Source organism: Squalius cephalus (genome assembly GCF_949319135.1).
Source record: "Squalius cephalus genome assembly, chromosome: 10".
Classification (NCBI taxonomy): domain Eukaryota; kingdom Metazoa; phylum Chordata; class Actinopteri; order Cypriniformes; family Leuciscidae; genus Squalius; species Squalius cephalus.
The window spans coordinates 17,322,087-17,345,937 of NC_137131.1; the positions used below are offsets into that span (position 1 = coordinate 17,322,087).

Consider the following 23,851-nt stretch of genomic DNA (forward strand, 5'->3'; position numbering starts at 1 on the left):
TACTGCAGTAGCAACTGACAATGAAACTGTTTCAAAGGAGCATCTATTCTCATAGACATAGTCATAAACCCGGAAGAGCTGTCCGTGGAATGTCACTTTTGTAATCTGTGCCTTTTTATAATGTACATATTTAGATTCATTGACATTTTTGTCTGCTCTCCAAATTCCCCAATGAATTTGATTTACAGCAGAGGTTTTAGCAGAAGCATCTTTGCACCGCCATTTAAACACACCGCAGTAAACAAAATGAATGGCTGGGTGCATTTGGCAGCGAGGATCTCCGGTTTAGTCGTATCACTGGCATGAAACTCATCTGGGAAGTGTCAAAAATCTTTGTCCTATCCCAAAATGCATATAAAAAACAAACCACAAACAAAATGAACAAAAATGTGCTGGTTCATGACGCACAAAATTATAGTAGTATTTAAAAGAAACTAAAATTACTAAACTAAAAAAAAAAAAAAAATCTAAAATAATTAAATAAATAAAGGCATAAATCTATAATCCTTCACAGGGCTAGAAGAATAAAGTGTTATAATTACAAATGTGACATTTCAAATGGTTTATCTTTGTGGAGAAGCTCTCAAAATGTGCAAAGAGAGACGTCCTAAATGCATTATTTTATCTGTAATTATCCGTCCGTATTCTCTCTAGCATCCGCTGCAGTTATGAGGTTTAGTCCTGCTCTTAATTAGCTATATACAACCGACTGATTTATGGCTTCATTTGGCTGAAAACGCCACTGTGGGTTTGAGGTTTTTTGGAGATGTCCTTCTCGAAGCACAGAGGAGCCGACAATGCTGGTTTGTGGAGATCTGAGAGGAATTCAAGAGGGACAGAAAATAGAGTTTTAAAATTTAGAGACATAAAAGCGGGATTAAACTATTGTGCGGGAGCAAAATGGAACAAGTAAAATGGAGAGGTGATGCCCTCGAATCCACAATCCCAGCAGTATGATCTTCTATAAAAAGGACGTCAGCAGCACCGTGATGAACAATTTCTGCACTACTAGTGAAAAGTGAGAGCTCTGAAAAATTACATCTTAAATGAAACCTAGCAGGGATGTAAATGAGAATCATTTTGATTTAGAGAAGCAAATGGAAACTCATAGTGTAGCCATGTATCTTTAAGTCACGTGCAGGGATGGATCTTGTAAATCTGCAGGTGGACATGTTCCAAAAAGATGTTCCAGTCCAGAACCATAGGACAAAATGGAGGTTTCAATGAAAGAATAGAGACTGAGATGAAAAGTGAAACATCAGTCCGAAAATTCTGAATGTATCCACTGGTGGTAGTCCACTGGTTGAAAATAAAAGAGGAATGTAAGCTGGATGAGAACGAGGGGTTTGTACCAAGTGGAGGGAATTCGCTATGTAATTCAAGGCACACAGGTCACATGGTAGTTAAAGAGGGGCTAAAGGATCATGTGAGGACAACACAAGGACACATGACCCAAATGGGTGCCAAAATATACTGGGTACATGGTCTCTGATTTGCTCGGATTTTGCATTGGGACTTGAATGTTTGTGCAGTTGCGAAACAACACTGTTTATGGAGGGTACATATGCTAGCGGTACTGTATTGTAATAATATGCTCTTAGTTTTCAGACTTTGGATGTTGATTTCAAAACCACTGGCATATATCTACATAGAGATATGCTGTGCAAAGGCAAAACAAAGCAATTTTGAGTTATCTTAGAGCACTAAAAAAAATGTATTTTGTACAAAATATATTTGACTGAAAGAAATATGCATATAGTTTAGGGATGTGCATCACACTCAAAATATAAGCCAATTTATTGTGGCTTTAGTACAATGACATAATTATGCTAACAGAATGTCATGATAAAAAATGTATATCACAATATACAGGTAAATAGGTATCTATACATGAATATACCTTTATATACTGTATATATATATATATATATATATATATATATATATATATATATATATATATATATATATACACTGTGTGTATGTGTGTATATATATATATATATATATATATATATATATATATATTTATTTATTTATTTTTTATATATATATATATATATATATATATATATACACACACACATACACACACACAGTGTATATATATATATATATATGCTTTAATATTTTAGAATAGGAGGGATCATCATATTTGTGATTTTTTGGCATTAACCCCTGTTATAGACTGTGATGTGTCTTTGACTGCATTAAGTTTGCATTCAGAGAAATAAAATGAAACTTAAAATTGTTATCAAATTAAAAAAATGCCAGTTAACTTTGAGGGACATATGTAAATATAAAACAGACATTCGTTAGGAGGTCACATAGATTTTCTTAAAAGTACGAGCAAAGTTCTAAAGACATTCAGGGAAGAACAGAAGAAAATTCATTCAAAAACTTTGCATGGGCAGAATGGACAGGACAAATAACAAAAGATTAAGTGTGTGAACTGTCTGCACGGCCTTTTGTCAAAGTAAGCAACATATGCCTGTGGTTTCCACGGGAACGTTAAGATTCTCATTTGTGGGTTTCCTGTCAGGTTTCCACAGAGAGACTTATGTGGGGAGTCTGACATAACAGCCGGTAGTCAGTTAGCTGATGACCAGCCAAAAGTAGAGGGAGAGAGACCGAAATAATTCAAAACAAATAATAAAAAAGTAAGTAAGCAGGGAAAAATCTGATAGAACAAAAACATTAAAGAGAAAATAAAAATCATCTGCAAGTTGTTTGTCAGCAGCTTCTCAAAGTCGCCCCTCTGTTTCTGGAGGAAAGATTCTCAACCGCTACTCAACATCCTCTCGTTTTTGGAGGAAAGACTTGCCAGTGTTTCCAACACTTTCAAGTGTTTCCATTCATTTCATCACCAACAGATAATCCTGCCTTATGATAATCGTTGGCTAGACAGCATAGTAGACAATGTAAAAACAGCACTTTAAGCCACTTACCACCTAGAAACTGTGTAAATGTCTCTAACTGAAACATAAGTTGAATTTTGTACAAGAATTAGATGCACATCCTCTTAGCTGTACTTAAGGGACATGTCACGAACTTTACAGATGCCTTAATACAGTAATCTCTGGGTCGCATGCCAATGGGAACTGAACTCAATAATATGACATATCATTTCCAGTGACAGGCTGACGAATGACCCTGTTTTAAAGATGGAAAATGAACATATGACATGCATCTTAAAGACATGACAGCTTTTAGTCAGCTTAATTCAGACCACTGCTTGGAGTTTCGTGTCTCATTCCAGCCCAGCAAGAACATAAGGAGCCGAATGAGATTGTCACAAATTAAACTGAAGTTTGATTTGCCCTAATTTTTCCATAAACCTCCAACTTGCATGTATTGCAAATGCAAATATGAAATTCAGCCATGTTTTTTTCTGAGGCTTATCGACATTACAGAAATCAATTCTGAAAAATGAAAGCACAGATTAGTCGAAGGAAATTAAGATTTAGGAATGTGAAAAAATGTGTGTCAGTTTGCATTAAACTGGAACACAAAAAGAGATGCGAGTTTTAGTTGGCACACACAAAAAAGTAAGAGGACAGTTAAATATAAAAATAAATAAATGCCTAATAAAAAGTGTCCAATATTAAATGACAAATAAATACACACATTACAAAAGTTTGGGATCAGTAAGGGGTCAAAAACACATGAAATCACAGCAAAAACACATGAAATTGATCAACTGTATATATATTTCAAATAAATACTACTGTATAAAAACTAAAATAAAAACTTTCTATTCATCAAAGAATCCTGAAAAAAAAACATGCATCATGGTTGGCAAAAAAAAATATTAAACATAATAATAATAATAATAAGAAAAGTTTCTTGAGCAGCAAATCAGCATATTAAAATGATTTCTGAAGGATCATGTGACACTGAAGACTGGAGTAATGACTGGTGAAAATTCATATTTGCGTCACATGAGTATGACATTTTAAAATGTATTAAAATAGAAAAGTTATTTTAAATTGTTTAAACCGTTAACTGTTAAACTGTTTTTACTGTATTTTTAATCAAATAAATGCAACCATAATGAGAAAAAGAAATCAAAGACTTACAGTGCCCAAACTTGTGAACGGTAATGTAAATTAGCCAAAGGAAATTGAGGTATAAGGATTTGAAAAATGTGTGTCAGAAGATAAAAACTTTTTAAAAAAAGCACAAAAAAATAAAAAATTAAAATAAAAAAACGAATAATTTGCCCACCCTTTTGGGAAATGATCATTATACAGATTTGTTAATAAAACTTATTTTGCTTGACTGATGTGCAAAGAAAAATTGTAAATGTCAAATTTAACACCAATCATAAGTCTTTGGTGTTCGTGCAGTCCACTGCCAAAATTTGCAAAGTGGTAAATAGTAATCTATGGCTAATCCCATTTTCCTGGCTTTAAGTAAATCAGACCGCTGGGCGAAAGTTACGTCACCCAATTAATATTCATGAGCCAGGCTGATACAGTTTATAATGAGTCCTCCCCACTTTTCAGATAGTGGTAAACGCTCCTGCCAAAGACCGTTCCTTAACCTTCTAATTAACGAGGAGGTTGTCAGGACATAAACAGCTCCCCATCACATCCACAGTGCCCCTTAGGTGAACTCCATTCCCACATTACCCCAATGGAAAAGTAATGGCCATTATATAGCATGTTCTCTTCTACAATAAAACTCTTTCTCAATAGTAAACGGACAGAGAGGGCATCTGTCCCATACTTAGTTTAGTTTTAACATGACTATATGCAAGTACTGCAGTTATTTCAGCAATCTGCGTTGTTATTATTTCTGAGCATATGTAGCCCCGTCCCTTGTCCTAGTGTCCACTGCACTCGTTGTGTTCTGTGTTCTGGTTTGTATTTCCACAGCATGAAGCTAAGACCTTATGGATTGATGAATGAATCACTCATGATAACTTTCGTTAACTCTACAATAAGTAAATCCACTTCACCAGCTAATTACTCTTCGACAGCGATGCCATAGAAATATACAGAGCTACCGCAAAAAAACCGGAAGTTCAAACACAAAATTCTAAAGATGTCTGCTGAACATAAGGTCTATTAAACCATGACTGGATTACTGTGTACAGCATATTTAAACTTACAATAGAGGATGCGAATCTCATCCACACAAGGTGACGGTCACTCCTGCATAACCACAAACCTCATTCTTTTTGAAATCTGAAAGAGTGCCAGTATAATCAGGACATGGTTCAGGCTGGGTGAACTACTGTACGATAACTTTCAATCAGAAAAATGAAGGAATCCGGCGGAATGTTACACAAGATAAACAAGCCATTTTCACAGGTCCCAGACCTTAATAATGTTGTTATTTGATTGATTTAAAAGTTTACATGCTTTATATTTACAAACTCTCATGTCGTTCTGAACCTGTTAGACTTTCTGCCTCCAGTGCAGAACAAAATATGGTATTTTAAAGAATGTTTCAACTGTTTTCGTCAGTGGAATGCAAAAGACACTGGACTTTCATTGTACTGACCGAAAAAAGAGAGAGAGAAAAAAGAACATTTTAACCAAACTATTAACCAAAAACCCTTCAAACTGAATTCTTAATTGTGTTAGTCGATTACCTGTTTGACCTGGACTTTATAGATGTGTGTTTTTTTGGCACCAGATATAAACAGGGTCTTTTGGTTAAGTCTAGAGATCATACTGTCCTATATCATATTACACAAAATCCTGCAAACATCAAAGGCCTGACTAAATCATTCAGAATTTACAGCCTTAATCACATGTGGTACAATAAAAGACAATGTGTATGGCTGCCACTTTCCTTTGTCAGCCAGACATAATAGCTTATTTGGTCTCCGCTGTATGCAAGCCATGGTTGTTGGCCATGTGATGACAACTCACAGCAATGATTGAGCTATAATAAGTCCAACCACAAATCTTTCTCCCAGCGGCCTGCATAAGGAGAATGACCTTTGACCAGTATGGTGTTCAGAATTCTATGCACTCTATGGAAGGGCAAAAAAGGTGTAAGGGGATATGAAGTGATTGATGAAGGCAGCTGCATGAAACAGCAGAGATCAACACAGTCGCATTAGGATTCTTGGAAAACGCTCAAGTGTCACAGTTACAGCGAGGAGTGAGGCTTTCTGTTGCTTCTTCTGCCAGTATTTTTGAACTTAATTACATGACTTGCTGGCTAATAAATAAAATTGATAAAAGTATGTGTGCATTAATCATAATTATTCGCAAATCAATATTTGCTGAGAAAAATCCCTTATAGAAGATAATTTGTGGCAAATGTGTAAATTAAAGAGGCTTCAGAAATCAATATATTCATTCAGTTGAGCTCCATCTAGTTGTTTTTGAACACACAAATATGTCCTAAGAATGACTAAAGTTTAAACTGCTCCTACAACAGGAAAACCATTTATTATGGAAATACTGGCTTCGTGTTAGTTCTGCCAGGAAGACTCATTCAGAATAGGTATAGTAGTTGAATTTTGTCACTCATTCATCCCCCTTTCCAGCCAATCACAATGTCTCTTTCATCTTTAAAACCTCACTAAAGCCATGTTTTTCTATCAGTTCGCCAGGTACTTTAAGATGGTGCCCTTAACTTATTGTATCCAGGCTGGGTCAAAGTCAGGGGTTAGACTCTCGACCCTAGCTGGCTCTGGTGGCTTTCTGTCTTCCTCCTTCTGACTGTTTGGACATGGGCTTGCTCCAAAAGGACTAACTACCTGATGGCCCAAATCAATATAACCTAACCCAAATCTGACTCCTAGAAACCAATGAGATGGGGAGCCTTGGGGTCTTTTGCTAGTAAGTGAAGTCCCTCATTTGCATTTATTCTAATCTCCGATTTTATAGCAGATCCACATTTAGATTGATATAAAAAGTAAACATTAATGTAAACAGCTAATCTCCCTCTTATCCTCTGATAACAAGCATATATGCCCGAAGTCTGATCTCTAAATAATCTTGAGTATATTTGTGTGTGTGTGTGTGTGTGTGTGTGTGTGTGTGTGGTGGGGGTGCTCGAGCATGAACTTTCACTATAGAGTTTATTTTTAATTTACTTAGACAAAAAAAGTACAGAATTCGAATATCATATTTCTATGTCTTTAGTTTGTTAGTGTTTTAGTTTGGGTTTCCCTGTTCCCGTTTGCCTATGTTCTCTTTCATTGTTAAGTTTCCTTTGTTGCTCATTTTATTTTCTAGTTTGTCTCCATGGTTTTTGATTGTGTTCGCATGTGTCCCTGGTTACGTTGATTACCCCTGTATGTATTTAAGCCCTGCATTTCATTCTGTTCCTTTGTCGGTTCTCATTCATATATATGTTGAAGTCTAGTTTCTGTTTTCGGTCCCACTTTATATTAAGTGGCTTTAAGTACTATGTACTTACATGTACTTACATTGAAATTAATAATTTGATACAATGTACTTATTGTGTAACTACATGTTTTTACACTGTACTTACATTTTAAAAATTCCTGCATGTAATTACAGCTGTAATTAATTTATGTAATTACATTTGTAATTACACAGTTGACCCTTCCCTTACACCTTAAACCTACCCAATCCACCTCACCTTACCCGTATCACACCTCAATAGCAGCAAAAGGGTTTTACAATACAACATGAACACAATAAGTACATTGTACTTATTTTTTTGATGTAAGTACATAGTACTTAACGCCACTTAATATAAAGTGGGACCCTGTTTTCTCCTGCGTATTCCTGTTTTCTGAGTATTTTGAATAAAACTTATTTGAGTATTTCTCCTTCGTCGTGCTATTTGACCAGCGTAACATGACAAACATATTGACAGAAAATGTAATATTGGTGCATCCTTGGTCTAAAACAATGAAAAAAATAAGGGTAGGGTACGATAGCATGTGCTCTCAAGTAAATAAACAGACTTTTTTGTTTTGTTTTGTTTTTCTTTCTTTTTTTCATTCAGGTAATTGTGCTTCAAAAATTTGGGACAATGACAAAGAGCTAAGATGCACATTAAAAACAGTCCGATAATACCCTGAAAAATGTTGATAGCTTTTATGCCAAATTGTTTATCATGCAAATTGTGTTGTATGTAAAGTTTCCAAGTGGCCACCCAAATATTTGGTAGATTAATCCTCTTATATCGAAAGAGACAATGAAGTTACGAGAGATAAAACGGCAGTGATGTGTCTGGATTACACTTCTCAAAATGAGTTTTTGGATTACAGTCCTACTTCAATTTAACCTAAAGCCCCATGTGATTTTAAAATTAAGTATTCATATTTAACTTTAGTGAAAACATTTGACACATTAATGCTGAGCGAGAAAAAAATAAAAGGCAAACACACAAACACAAACCTTCCATATTTCATTAAGAAACTACTATTTTAACCCAGATGTTATTTGCTTTTTTTGGACCCTTTAACGACATACATTATTCACTGATATGATAATACTTGCACAACACAGCTCAGAGAGCATTACCCAAATTCTTTTATCATCTTATGTGCTTATTCACAAGTACCCTTTCTCCTAAACGATGTTTTCCATTTGTAATAAACGTATGTTTTCCAAAAAACAGACAGAAATATTTTTGACACAAAGGTTTGTTTTGAAGACCAGATTATCATGATTGGGTCTTGTAGATAACGCAAAGCATTACAACTTCCTAAACCAGAGTAGGGCCCCTAAAGACTGCTTAAGTTTAACATTAACTTGAACATTTTTTTTTTAGTAATTCTTAAAGGGATAGTTTTCCCCCCTCCATATATATATATATATATATATATATATATATATTCGCTATAACAACCGCCTCGCTCTACATTATCCCACTTATTACATGGCTACCTACCAAATAAATCAATAATTTGACACAAAATATTGATTTAAAAAGGAGTTTACTGATTTAAAAATGATTGTATTGCTTCCACTAAAGAAAATAGTCTGTTCCGTCTCTACGGTTAGAATTCTGCGTCCATAGCAACGGTCTGTTTTTCATGGCAACGGTGTGTTATACTTAGCATTCTACATTAGAATTCAACCAAGCCATGTAATATATATATATATATATATATATATATATATATATATATATATAGGTGACTATCGACTTCCATATATATATATATATATATATATATATATATATATATATATATATATACATATATATATATATATATATATATATACATATATATATATACATATATATATATACATATATATATATATATATATATATATATATATATATATATATATATATATATATATATATATATATATATATATATATATATATGTATGTATGTATAGAAGTCAATGGTCACCAAAACTCTTTAGTTACCAGCATTCTTCAAACTATCTTCTTCTAGTGAATTATAACTCTGAAATACTCCATCTGCAATGGGTTCACTGGTTGTCAACTTATGGAAAGGAAAATAAGAAACAATCGTGGTTCTTTATAGGAAAATAAGGGACAGAATAAGGGACACCCAAAATATTTGTAGTGTACCACACAGTGCATATCATTTCAGCATCTACAGTTAAATATGTGTACAAAAGATGTATAAAGGTTCTCAGACAAACACATTTGGGTCATTTCGGAAAAATCAACCAAATTTTAGAAACTTTCCCAGCTCAAATTTTTGATTTTGTTAAAAGAAAATATTCTGAAGAAAGACAAACGTAAATGAAGAAGAAAGCCAAAATATTAGGCTACATGTGATGGATGTCTATTTACTGAGTAATTTACAGTTTTGTAAAATGGGTCAAAATGACAATTTTCACCTAAGATTTGGAGTCAGATTACAGGGGGGTTAAAATGACTTTAAACCTGCAGCATTATTTTACTTTTACACAGAGATTGTTAGGTCTATTGGTTGACTTTAGCCATCTTTGTTTCATTATAGCTATGCCAACGGTGACATTTTAAAAATGGGAAAAAGCAGTACTTTTGTTTTTTGCCCAAAGTTTGCATGCCTGCAACTCATATTAAAAATATCTTAATATCCTTTTAGATTCTAATTCTTAACAAAATTTTTTTTTGGTTTCTTAATTTTTAAGGCCAAATATGGTTAATTAAGTCCCAATATAGGGATGTTAATGTGGCTCCATGAGTAAATTAGTGTACATTTTCAATGGTCGCACATTTCCTGAAGAACAAATAATGTTGAAACTAGAAATGTATCTTGTTTTTTTTTTCTATCAACACAATTGAACATTACTAGAGTGCCATAAATAGTATTTTTCCAAAGTTTGTGTGCCTATAACTCTAAAAATAATAAAGATACCTTAACATCCTTCTAAATTCTCATTCTTAATAAACTTTTCTTTTGTAATCTTCATTTTAAAGGCCATTCAGTCCCATAGAAATAATGTGGCTCCATGTTCAAATTGTTGAATTTGACCTATTTTCAATATATAGCTATACCAACGAATATTACTGTATCATCAACCTCTATTCAAAACGATAAACATAAAAGGTTTTTTTTTTTTTTTGGTCAGGAAGATACATAGATGGCATAAAATTTAAAAGCACAATAATTAAACGTCTTTAAAAAAAAAAAAGAAGCATTTAAACAATGGCACTTAAAATTTTGAACTAGGCCTAAATGTTTTTGCAACTGAAAAGTGCATACTTTTCAGATAAAGAGAACATAGATGATTAGTATGCACTGCTTTTGGTGTTTGAGATTTTATTGGTTATTTTATGTTTCAATAACGAGGTCCAAAGTAGCCTGCGGTACAAGTTACTTTAATGTATAATGTTTTTCTCTATTTAACATTAACTTACAATAGTGAAAGATTTTTGATAACGTCTTCCCTCAGGTAGACTGCATGTTTTCTTGCGTTGCTGAATGTTGGACTCATGAACAATAATCACGTTGTTTGTAGTCGCCCAAACTGATTAGCCGGAATCAAAACGCGGACAGTGAAAGAATGGATTTGCCGATGTCTGCCCGATGGCTGTGAAGCGGGAGCGACAGCCAGGAGAGGATCCTGCTGGGTCTTAAAGCCTTCCGCGAAAGGCTATGTTTGCAAATCAAACAAAGATTTGTCTCAAAGAAATGGTTCATTCTTAAATTTAGATCGTATGCCTGAAAATACGGGACAAACTGCGTTCAGTATGGCTTTCATACGGGACGCTTCATTGATGCCTTAAATACGGGGCGATTCCGTATTACGGAACGGTTGGCAACCCTACGGGTTCACCCCAGCAAAAATTGCCATTGTACACATGTGGTGCTATGTAATAATGTAAAGAGCAGCAGACACAGCGGGTCACGGTAAATGTCAGACACAGAGGCATGTGCTGATCACTGCTGCCCACAGCTACCGTAAAGTTCTACATTACAGGTGTCTAGCACTTTGAGAGTCTTATGTTTTACTTATAATAAGTATTTGATAGATTTTGTTGGAACACACTTTGCACAGCAGCACATTTGAGCCAAAAAAGTAAAAGAGGAACCTGTGAGGGTTATAGAAAAGTTGTAGAATGGCTAACCCAAATGGAAAATAAATAAATTAATTAATTAATAATAATAATAGGACATAATGGATGGAGAGAACAATGTGTAAGATTTAATTTGAATCTTTGCAACTAAAAATGTGCCACATTTCATTGCCATTTCTGTGGACAAACCACCCCTGTGTAACCTATTTGTTGGTAGTGGTAAAGGGAGAAGCAAACTGACACTTGCCAATGCCATTCACCGTACCAAGTCATCCCAAGTGTTGCTAAAAACAGAGTCTGACAGACCTTTTCTCTGCATTGCACAGATGTTATTTTTTCTCATAGCGCAGCCAACTCACTCGCACAGAAATTAGATACATGTGTGTGTGTATGCTGGAGTTTGAGTGTGCAAGTATTGTGTGTATGTATGTTTGAGGTTGTGCATTAAGTGTTAAGCAACTAAAGGCATCCCCAGAAAGAGTAAATAAGATGTCGAGGTCACTGTTTTCACACTAGTAAAACTGCAATCCAACTCCAACTTTGTTCTTTCAATTTCAATACTGAAGAAATACACAAGCTTATCACTAAAAAGCAACACGGTCTGGAAACTATGTAAAGCAGGTGTTTACTCGCCCTTCATTCTTTTGTTTGGTTTTGCTTTCTTGAACAACCGAGTGAACAAGTTCCTGTTTTTACTGACTATCCGCTGTGAATTAGACGTGCAGGTGTTTAACTGTTGAACGCTGAGTTGGCTAACTCTAAACTAATATACATAACAGGCAATTTTGAGGTTTGTCACATCATAGGGTGCCATGGTCATGTAGAAAACAAGAACATAATACTGGCTAAAGATATGGGGATCTGCCAATAGTCACCCATTGATAAAAATAGGACATTAAAGAGACATAAAAGTTATAAACCGGCATCAAAACATCCGACAAGAGCACCACAGATTAATGTGTTTGAGACATTGATTGTTAGGCCACAGTTCCAACAAAACAAGTGTAATTTTTTTTTTTTTTTTTTTTTTTTAAAGCAGGATGACAGGCTTGTCTAGATTTGCATGTAAAAGAAAAATGAGAGAAACTGTTTTATGTGATTAAATATAAGGCAATAATCACATCTAATTAGTATTAAATGTGATTGGCTTTATCTTTATCAATGCATTTAAACAAATAACACACACACACACACACACACGTGTATTTAATGAACATTTGTCTGCTGCTTTAAACAAGCTTATTAATTTTTAAAAATTTGGTCAAATTTTAAGACCAAATTATGCAGAAATCCAGGTAAATTCAAAGGGTTTTCATACCTTATGCAGATGCACACACATACTCATTTTTTTCCACATTTCCCATCAGATTAGTTTAATGTGAACATCAGCATTAAAAACCTCATTAGCCCTGTAAAAACTCTTACTTTGACGAGACACCTTTACAATGATTCCCTATTACTGTTTGCTTTATGTTCTTTACTTAATATAAAGTACCCTTGCTCAGATAATTGACACGTTCACTTATCTCCATTAATAAAAAGTCAATTAGCTTGCCAAGGAATTGGGCTTATCCGCTGTAATAGAGGCCTAATGAACTGCCCTCGAATCAAGGCCTCAACTCACTCTATCTTCCTGCACATTTTCTCACACAATAGCGCAGGGGCAGATACAGGACCTAAAACAGCTTTTATGTTCTGTATCTGCCTTTCAACCGTCAATTAGAAATGTTCCAGACAGAAGCTCAGAATAAGTCAAGAGGTTAGTCAGACATGAAGTCATAGCACTGAATACAACAGACGGTGGCGAACAGTGATAACAGGCAGACTTCAAATAAGTCTGCCGTCTGACTACTCTCTAACAGCACATGTAGTCGATACTAAATGATAAAACGGAATGAATAAATCTGTACAGAGGCACACTAATTCTACTTTGGCAACAGTCAAAGTGTCTGAAGAAACACTTTTATTTTTTTAAAGGCTGTAGTCTAGATGGAAACAGTGGTCCATGCGCACCCCCCGGCTTTTTTTTATTATTTATATTTATTCTGCATTTTCTGTCTGAATAAATAAAGCAATCAGCTTTGAACAGAGGTCCTTGAACAGAATGTAGCATAAAAACAATTCCAAAATATACACCCAAAAAGCAGGTACTCAATGCCAAAAAGGTATTTGGTTGGCTAACACTAAACAACTGAGGTAAACATTCCAACTGTCTATAGTTTAAACTAATCCATAAGAAACATGTCCTGAATTAATACCTGTCAAACAAATAATATAATATTTTTTTTCTTCAAAAAACTGTTTGTCACTGTCAGTCTTGATCAGCCATGGCTGTATTTCATGGTTTGTTTTTATGTTTTCTAGCCTTGACTTCACATTGTCATATGCAGCTGCAAGCTGGCGGTAATAAACAGTAGCATAAGGGAGATATTACACAACACATCCACTTCCTGTGGCAAATATTTGATAATATAAGTCTGATACTGTTTTTCAAGCACCTTGTTTAGATAGAGACACCCTAAAATTTGCAGAAGTGTGAACCGCAATGCCCACGAGAGCCCTTCTAGCGTGAGACAGACCTGTGCACAAACTCTTCCTCTGTGCTCTCTTTTAACTATGTGTAACTGTAAGATTAATGAAAGTTAAGAAAAAAAGACTGTTTCAATGAACTAGTGCAGAATTAAAGGAACATCAGTCTAAAATGTGGTGTAATTGGAATAAAATATTGCCTTCAACCTAGCTCATTAATTATTGTTTCAAATTATTATAGTAAAAGAACAGATTGTGTAATTCTTAAACTGCATCAAAAGCCACAGGGAATGTTCCTCTTTGCAAAAAAAAAAAGAAAAAAAAAAAGTTGCAAAATACAAAAAAATACCAACGTTCGCCAGCACTTCATGGACATATTCTTACATGTGTAGCGCTGTTTTTTGCTTCCAAACCGCAGTCCTCTCCCTCAATGTTTTACTTGTAGGTTAATAAAGAATGCAAATGACTTTTAATTTTTGCAAATAAATTTCCCATAAAGAGAGTCTTTCTCCATCATTTACTGAAAAACTGAAGGTGGTACGCTAGGGACTTTTTTGTGAGAGAGAGACACTTGTGTCTGTGATTAGTATCAATCAGTTTTAAAAAATCATACAGAACAGAACTGAATTATTATTATTTTTCACCAGTTATAATGTAATTTATGTTTATTCATTATAATGCGTTAACTTTGGCAGCCCTGATTATTGCATTAAAAGAAGATTGATCTTTGAAGTAAACATTCAAAACGACAAAAATTTGTTAAAGGTGCAGTGTGTGATTTTTAGCAGCATCTAGTGGTGAGGTTGCGAATTGCAACCTACAAAAGTTACGATGGCCGACAGGAAAAGATGCCGTCGTCTGAGACAGCAGAGAGTAGCAATGAGGTTTCTTTACAACGATAAATTAAGAAATTAGGTTTACTTTATTATTCAGTAAAACGATATGTTATTGCGAATATTATTGTTACTTGTTCATCATTGTGTCAGTGTTTTATTCGCTGACTTTAGCTAGCTTCCTTGCACGAAGAACAACATAGTAACGAAACGCGTTTGTCCGTTTAGGGCTACTGTAGAAACATGTCGGCTGGAACATGTAGATGGAAACATGTAGATGGAAATGGCTCATTCTAAGGTAATAAAAACATAACGGTTCATTATGTAAGGTCTTTATACACCACTGAAAACATTATGTATGTGATGTTGTATTTCTGTCAACAGATCCTCCTAAATATTACACAATGCACCTTTAATTCGGCACATTGGTTGATGGCAGTGGAGCATGTTTCTCTTTGTTCACTCCGGTGTGGTCAAACTAAAATGAGACAAAGTAAGCTCGATAACTCTGGCTTGCTCAAAGCTGCCTGTATGACTGGGACAGACGTGTGAGAACTCCCTCCAATAATCTCATCATCACTTTTCATCTGAAACAAAGGCAGGTCTCTGTCGCTCTCACACCATCAAAGAGGAGAAGGGTTACAGCATAAAATAAGCCCTCAAGGTCTTCTATCTTTCTTATTTTCCTGTGAAATGTTTAAAAATAGAATAACTTAATTAATACAATTTTCACCATAGAGATTAAGTTAAAGTCACATTTCTAATCAGAAAGCTTTTTAGGGTCCAGAAAGCCCACACTGTAACCATGGAAACCCCTATCTGACAGAGCCGTTATCAGGCAATTAATGCAAGAAAAGAGCACTTTTATTGCAGAAACAAATTCCCAATAATACCCTTTAAAAATGTAAAAATTGCCAAAGGGCAAGCCGTTAGCTAAGACTAGGTTGATGTCCACAGAATATAAAAAATGCCCGTCTGGGTAGACACTGCAAAGAAATCAAACTAACACATTTGAGCATTTATGTGGTTTCACCCATATTTACGTAATGCCCATGTGTCTGTAATCAGTAATCAATAACTCATGCAACTCTGCACGTATGCTTGTAAAGCTTCATGGCTTGTTGGGCTTATTATTCTGGCTGGCTGCAACTTTTTCAACTTTATATAACAAAATATTGATAGAAAACATCTAGGTACTCTAAGGATTTCACATACTTTTGACAAAACTTTTATGTTAAAACAGCTCCCATATGTTTCATAAAATAAAAAATAAAATAAAAATTCCCCACCACAAACAATAACAAAAAGTATAGTTTTAAAATAGAAATCTGGTGCAAGTGTAATATGTTTTTTTTTTTTTTTACATTTGCCATGATAATTAAGAGTGTGCTATGGGACATAAGGGACACCATATGCTAGAAATTACAAACAAACAAACAAACAATAAATAATCCAGCAAATAAAGTACTTTTGAGAAAATACACTTCATTTCATTTTATTAATTTATCTTGTCGTATTAGCAAAATTAATATTATCAAATGTAAACTAAAAGGTTTGGGGTGAGTAAGATTTCCATAAAAAAAAAAAATAAATAAATAAAAAAAAATCAATGCTTTTATTCAGAAAGGATGCATTAGATTCACAGTTAAGTGACACGATTTTTTTTATTTTTTTATTTATGCTGTTCTTTTGAACTTTTTATTAATCAAAGTATCCTTGAAAAAAGTATCAAATTTTCACAACAATATTAAGCAGCACAACTTTTTTTAACATTCATGTTAATAAGAAATGTGTATTGAGCAGAAACTCAGCATATTACAATGATTTCTGAAGACTGGAGTACTTGCTTCTGAATCATCAGCTTTGCCATCACAAGAATAATTTACATTTTAAAACATATTAAAATTCTAAACTGCAATAATAATATTTCACAATATTACTGATTTTACTGCATTATATGTTATTCTGCCATGCTGTACGTTATATGCTATTATATCTAATGGTAGTAATTTGTGAAGTTACAGTAGTTTACATACATAAATTACATACAACCAACAAGCTACATTGAGTTAGAGGAACTTAATTTGTAACAAACACAAATTTTTAAGTTGATTATTCAAAAAAAAAAAAAATTATGTCACTCCAAATACTTGGGTTGTAACCCTGGAACCAATTAATCTAATCTATTTCAGTTCAAATCCAGAGTTATCGTGGCACAAGTTTAATGAAACTTACTTAGCATGTTTATTTCATGAAGTAAGATATTAATTGTCAATGGCATTAGCACAGTCGTTGCTTGTGGACTCAATGTACTGCTTAAATGTAACTACTCTTCAGCACAATGAAAACCACAAAAACTTTTAAATGGAAAACATAACAGCATTAAACACTAACATGTCTTTTCTTTCATTAATAATAACACCTAATTTCAACATGTATTCTCCTTATCCAGTTCTATGCAAAGCATGCTGGGAACACAGCCTAATTTCCAAAGTTATCAAGAAAATTTGATTAAGTTGTTACATTTTTATATTTTTAAATCAATTGACGCAGGCATTTTAGTTTAAATATTAGGTTGATGTAATGATCAACATTATTATGTCAACAGAACTCAACAAAATAATGTTTGCAACTTAAAAGGTTTAATTAATACAATCAATTAGAATTTTTAAGTTGCAACCACACATTTGTTGTGGTAACGGCTCCCCTGAATGACTTTTTTAGAGCTACATCCTTAATGGTAATACAAATATAGCAATCATTTGCTACCATGCTATGTAACCAATTAACTTTTTATGTAAGGGACAATAGCAATAACTAGTAATGACATTCAAACAAACTCAAGCACATACATCATAATCAGAGTCTCTTTTCCAGGAACATCATCAGAGACAGGGACAATGAGAGGAACATTAACAGCCTGAGCAGCGGGGCAAGAGAAAGATGACAGGGGGAGGGAGCTGGCACAGCAGATGGACACATTCTTGGCATCAGGGTAACACTGGGGCCATCTTTCTCTAATAGAATGTGCCACCCAAGACCTTCAGTGAATGTGAACATCACCTGATACTGAACACCTGGACTAAAGCCAACAATGAGTCCATAAACAGTCCCATAAACATGCACGTCTCCAACATAGACCTTCTCACATACAGCACAGAGTCCTGATTAGATATCGTGTGAGGCCATTACACATGAACAACTCGCACACATTCACCGCCAACAGACTCACTGATGAAGAACTAATGTAAATGATCATAGCTTGGCTTGGTGATTTTGGTCATTAATGTTGAACCAAATAAACAGAGGACTTTAAAAAAAATTGTACAGTGGAAACACAAAGTATTTCGACACTTAAGTCAATGAATTTCATTGCTTTTAACCAGGTGGTCTCAAGGTGATTTTAGTGGATCAGTTAAATTCCCACAGGTGTCCTGACAGAATAACCACAGTTGTTATCCATCACATTAGCTAAAGACATGTTATACAAAGGCTAACAACCTAATGTCCAAAATACGTGTTGTCCTTATTTTAAACAATTTATCTATTTTCTAATCAAAAATCTAATAAAAAAGGGGGGTTCTTGTATGGATGATTAGAAGTGCCACTTAAAAATAAAATAAAGGAATTATCAATTGATTAATTTGAAAATAAAAATGTAAATGGACAAGTACTTTTTAAATTGACAAATTAATAAACATTTAAAATAGTTTATGTTTAAAAGTGCAATTAAATATTACAATAAAATAATAAATAAATCATATTTTAAATTGACAAATAAATGAACATTTATAACTGAATTTAATTGTTAAATGTAAAAAAAAAAAAAAAACTATTTTTAAATTCATCATTTTTAAATGCAACTTTTAAAATGCCAATTGCTTTTCTTTATGCATTTATCAATCAAGTAAAAAAAAAAAGCCATTGTCTACAGGAAACAATGAACTCTCAACTGAATTTTAGGACTGTCTTTTGACAGACAATATTCTGTGCTATATTTCTTTAAAATAAACTTGGTTTAATATTTCTTTAAAAATAAAATGCAAAAACATTCATATATTTTGAATTTTGGATTAAGTTTTGGGAGCCAATTTATAACAAATAGTCTATATAATTTTTTGTTTTTGCTATATAAGTTATTTCATGACATAAGAAGTTCATATGACTCATGTGTTATATTCCAGGTTTAACTTGACAACCAAATCAATGTGTTTTGTGAACAAATCATTCAGACCTTATGTATAGCGAATGTATAACAATTAGTCTACAGATTTTGTTGTAAAGTGGTCTCGGTTATATTGAGAGATAATGCACTGCCATGAAATTGAAAGTCGTAAAAGCCACAGAGCCAACAGTCTGATTTCAATGTGTGAGTGTGTTTTCCAGATGTCTTTTTAAAAGTGCTAAGATAGATTCAGCATATAAATGGCTACCAGTGGCGGACTTTCATGGTCAGATGGTCACATGTCCTCCAAAATAAAATGTCATTGGCAAGACGACAGCTTCAAAGAGCCAGACAAGACTTTTTAGTATGATGCAAGATAGACCAAGAGCCCTTGTGTCCTGCAGTCCTGGTACAGTAACGTCCTTGGATATTTCAAGCGAGTTTTGAATCTTGAGTTTTTGGGTAAAAGACACATTTTAGCCTGTGTAATTCAATTTGCTGCATCGGTTTTCTACATTTTGACTCCAAGTCGATCATGGTTTCCCAGTTCTGATCCTCTGGTGGAAAAACACATTTTGCAAACCCGTACATGCGTTCTGACCATGGTCATATGCAAATATGTACAAATGCTAATAATTAAAAAAGTCAAGGCTATAAATCTTACCAGATCCCTCGTGTGTTCCCTCAAGTTGTTTATAGGGGTTGAACTTGGGCTTAGGAGCCACAACAGGAGCAAACTTCTTCGGAGACTGTTGCTGGGATACAGAAATGCTGGTGGTACCCATGGGCAAGCTGGTCTCCATTCGTGCACTCACATGACCTTGCTGGTCACCATCATTATAGCCACCCCACATGTTACTGGAGTTAAGAAATCTAAAAAAACAACAAGACCACATTATTATATTGCACTGAGATGAACAGGTCCCATAGCATCCACAATGCCCACAATGTTTGAGGAAATGTAGCAGTGTCTGAATTCCAGTGTTACATTCTTTCCTAAAAATACAGTTGCTTTTATGCATAATATAGATATGGGTGGATGAACCAGCGTGGTTCTTTTCATCAGGGACCGAATTTCCATCCCTGGAGCTTTGTGTGTTCTTCTCCCTCTCTTAGTTCTTAGCTGTGGACTTAGCAAAGGAAACTGTGCATTTCAAATACCAGGCATGGAAGAACTAGATAAAGCTCAAAGTGTCATCAAATCTTATTATTACATCAGAAAATCTGATCAAAATAATGCTCATATCATGTCATGAGAAATGAAGTTCAAATGACTCGCATGCAATATTCCAAGTTAAACTTGAAAACCCAAACAGTGTGTTTTCATTCAGACCAGTTTTGTGAACTGTATCCTATGATTTATAAAAAGATTGCGCTCAAAAAAAATTATTTGTTCATGAAACAACTCTCAACTTAAATTGTGGTCTGTTTCTCACACAAAGCTGTTGTATTACAGTGTTCAAGTCATGACAGAAAGATTGTATTTACAAGTTGAGGGCGCATGTGCCACCACAAAGTCGAAATTATGAGTGGGAAAAATATATGATAGTGTTGTACAATTAAGATACAACATGTAACTAAGTATACATTGGCTTCATAAATTGATTTTTAAAAAGAGTAGCAAAAACACAATGTGCATTATTTGTTCATCATTTTGTAGAAGTAGAGTTAAAACAAAACTTGCAGTATTTTTTGTAATTAATAAAGCTGAGGTACTAACTCGACAACAGTGATTTGAACACACTTGTCCCTATAATAATATAAGTATAACTTTTCACCTCCCAGCTTACCAAAGGGATATGATTAAACCATAAGGACCACATTTATGATACTTTTTGGTTTATCCATCACTCCATTATATTGTCAAGAGTGGCAAGGGCATTCCTCATAAATGTTAGATCGACATGGATAAAAAAAAAAATTGGGTGATCTTTCCCTTTAAGAAAGTATTTCAGATATTAAGTTTCAGGACTTGGCATCCTCCAAAACCAAAGATGGTGCTAATCATTCCTCAAATTCTCTGGGACGTGCTAAAGTATCAAAAAAGAGACTGTAATTTGATATAATCCCTTACTACAAACACAGCACTCACACTTCCATAGTTAGAAGCAAATAATTGCCATGTTGCTAACCTGTCTCAATTTAAATAAAAAATTAATACGTCAACTGAGCGTGATGTAATGAAGAACTGGGAATGTTCTAGTCGTGTCGAAGCTCAGTCAGCTGCCAGAGAACATGACAGCAGTTCAGCTTTCACTGATGTGGTGAAAGCTGTCGTAACAGCAACGTTAACAACATTATTGATGACTTCTAATGCATTTATTGACAACTTCAGGGGCAAGGGAGATAACTGCATCATCACAGCTGAGCTCTAGCCAACGTATAGCTTATTTACTTTAATCCTTTATTTGTGTTCAACTTGTATCTGAGACATATTTACATAGCTGGTGTTGTCTACCTGTTTAGGCGTTTAGCTGCAGGGTCGCTGCAGTCTATTTTGCATTATTTCCAAACGTAGGAAATTACTTGGAAGGAGACTGATTAAAAAAAAAAAAAAAATTGTATAGTGACAGTATAGGTTTAATATGGCCTTTTACAGTTTGTGCCGCGTGAGGACGATGATAAATCGCTCAATAGATCAAATGTTTGTTGGAAATGCTGTGGGATTGGACACAGATTTTTAAGTTGACATTTTTAAAGTCATTCAGCTTTTCTTGAACATGGTAAAAAAGAAAACATGAAACTAAAAAAAAAAATACAAAAAGGACATTTCTAAGAACTAGCCACATGTGCTTTAAAATAGATACATTTTCTTTTATTTACTGTGTACACTCTTGTTTGTCATTGACCCATAAACATGGTATACAAATCTCTCAATATCATCAACATCAAACTGCACACTAAATAATGTTACAGCTATGGTACTTGTTTTTAAATAGATAATCCAGAAAGAAAGAGAGACAAAACAGAAAATAGGAAAAAGAATATCTCACTGGCTGAAGTCTCTAATAGCTGTTGTTTTACCATCGCAACCGTTCTGAAATCGAATGAAACACTATTTGAACTATTTCAACACAACATCTTTCATTTTTCCCCCCGCTATTGGTCTTTATTGTGGGTGCCATTGTTGCTTTTTGTAGCTGTGTACGCTGTTTGCCTGCTTCTAACTGATGCAGACATTACGTTTTCCCTCAAGAGACGAGCAAAAAGAGCCCACGCACAATCGTGTTCTAATATCGTCTAGCCACACCACACGGCAAAAACTTCTTAACCAAGCTTCCCCATTGATCCTCCTGCATCAGAGCTCTCCATTTCCCATCATTCTGCTCACACACACATCTATCAAGGGCCATAAAAGGGAACAGCGCAATGACAGGGGACATTATCACACAGTAATGGTTTTAACACACCTGAACTCTCTGGCAAAGGATGAAAAAGATGGTTTCACAGCAGACGCGATGGGATTGAGGAATCTATACAGCACATTTCTTCACAAACGCTCAAGGTGTGTCATACTTCCTGACCCGTGCAGTGCTGCAGACTCTATTATAATGCCTGGAGAGTGTGTGAGAGAAGAATAAAGCACAGCTTAACCTTAACCCCGACCTCTTCAGTGAAAAGGAAAACAGTGAGTAGGGGGATCAATGTGGATCAAAGAGACTATAGCCTGATGGAGACACGGGAAGTCAATGGGAACAGATACAAAGGGGCCTTCCTTTGTACCATGTTTTGCAAATGCAATATGAGCACAATAAAACTAGTCATTTTTCTGGAACTGTTAACATGCTGTTATCCCGACACAAACAAACTTATTTCGATTTGTTTGAGATTTATTCAGATTGAGATTTTTTTTTAAAAACATTTCTTAACTTAGGGGAACATGAGCAAACCCCAAATTACCATGGAACTACCATTTTTACAATGTATTTATACAATGGATCCAGAAATCTGAAACTAGTACAATTACTTCTATTTTGCATATTTTATTATGCTTATATTCAGCAAGAATGCATTAAATCGATCAAAACACTTACATTGTTACAAACACATCTATTTTAAATAAATGCTGTTCTACTGAACTTTTTATTCAACAAAAATATATCACAGTTTCCACAAAAATATTTATATTAATATGTTCCTTACTGTTAAGGATGTAAAGGATCTGCTAGCTGACTAATCAAATAGATGAGTCCATGTGTTTATAGATATAAGCTTTCTGCCACCTTTCCACTGCCAAACTTCACATTGACACTTACAAATAGTTAACAGGCCTGTGTGTGTGTGTGTGTGTGTGTGTGTGTGTGTGTGTGTGTGTGTGTGTGTGTGTGTGTGTGTGTGTGTGTGTGTGTGTGTGTGTGTGTTAATAAAATCTCAATATAATTTGATTTGCAAGGGCTTTCCTAAGGGTGATCAGAACATGGAGACAACACAGGATGACATTTCAGGTTGAACACAGACCTCATTTTGTCTTCTCCATCTATGGTTGATATTATTTTCATGGAAGCCATCTTAATGGCCTGTGACAATCTGTCAGCCTTTACTGTGTTGTCAAGCAATGACATGGCAGGTCATGTGTTGCAACAGACTCTGAGTGCAGGCCCTGATCTAAAGGTTCAAGTGACACGTAAACAACGCCACAGACACTTGAGAATAAACAAGATAGCACACTGCACTCTGACATGACAAGTCGCACACATACACACTTTCTGTATCTCAAGAGGACAGATGATGGAATGAGGACTATTACGCAGACTCTTGCACTGGAAAAAAAAAAGTATAAATAAAAATTTGTTAATGAGTTTTTTTTTTTTTTTTATCATTTTCCAGTACATTTTTTACAAAAAATTCTTAAAACACTATTTGTAAATCAAAGCAGTTT

General features: G+C 34.5%; 1 protein-coding gene across 4 annotated transcripts in view; it reads right to left on the minus strand.

Annotated features, from left to right (window-relative positions):
• lpp (LIM domain containing preferred translocation partner in lipoma) overlaps positions 1-23,851 on the minus strand; it is a 207,188-nt gene that overhangs the window by 111,553 nt on the left and 71,784 nt on the right. For all 4 annotated transcript variants that reach the window (XM_079882835.1, XM_079882833.1, XM_079882834.1 and 1 more), the window contains one exon: positions 19,637-19,845. In XM_079882835.1, coding sequence (XP_079738961.1) covers positions 19,637-19,826 — 190 coding nt within the window. In that variant the 5' untranslated portion in view covers positions 19,827-19,845. The remainder of the gene's footprint in view (positions 1-19,636; positions 19,846-23,851) is intronic.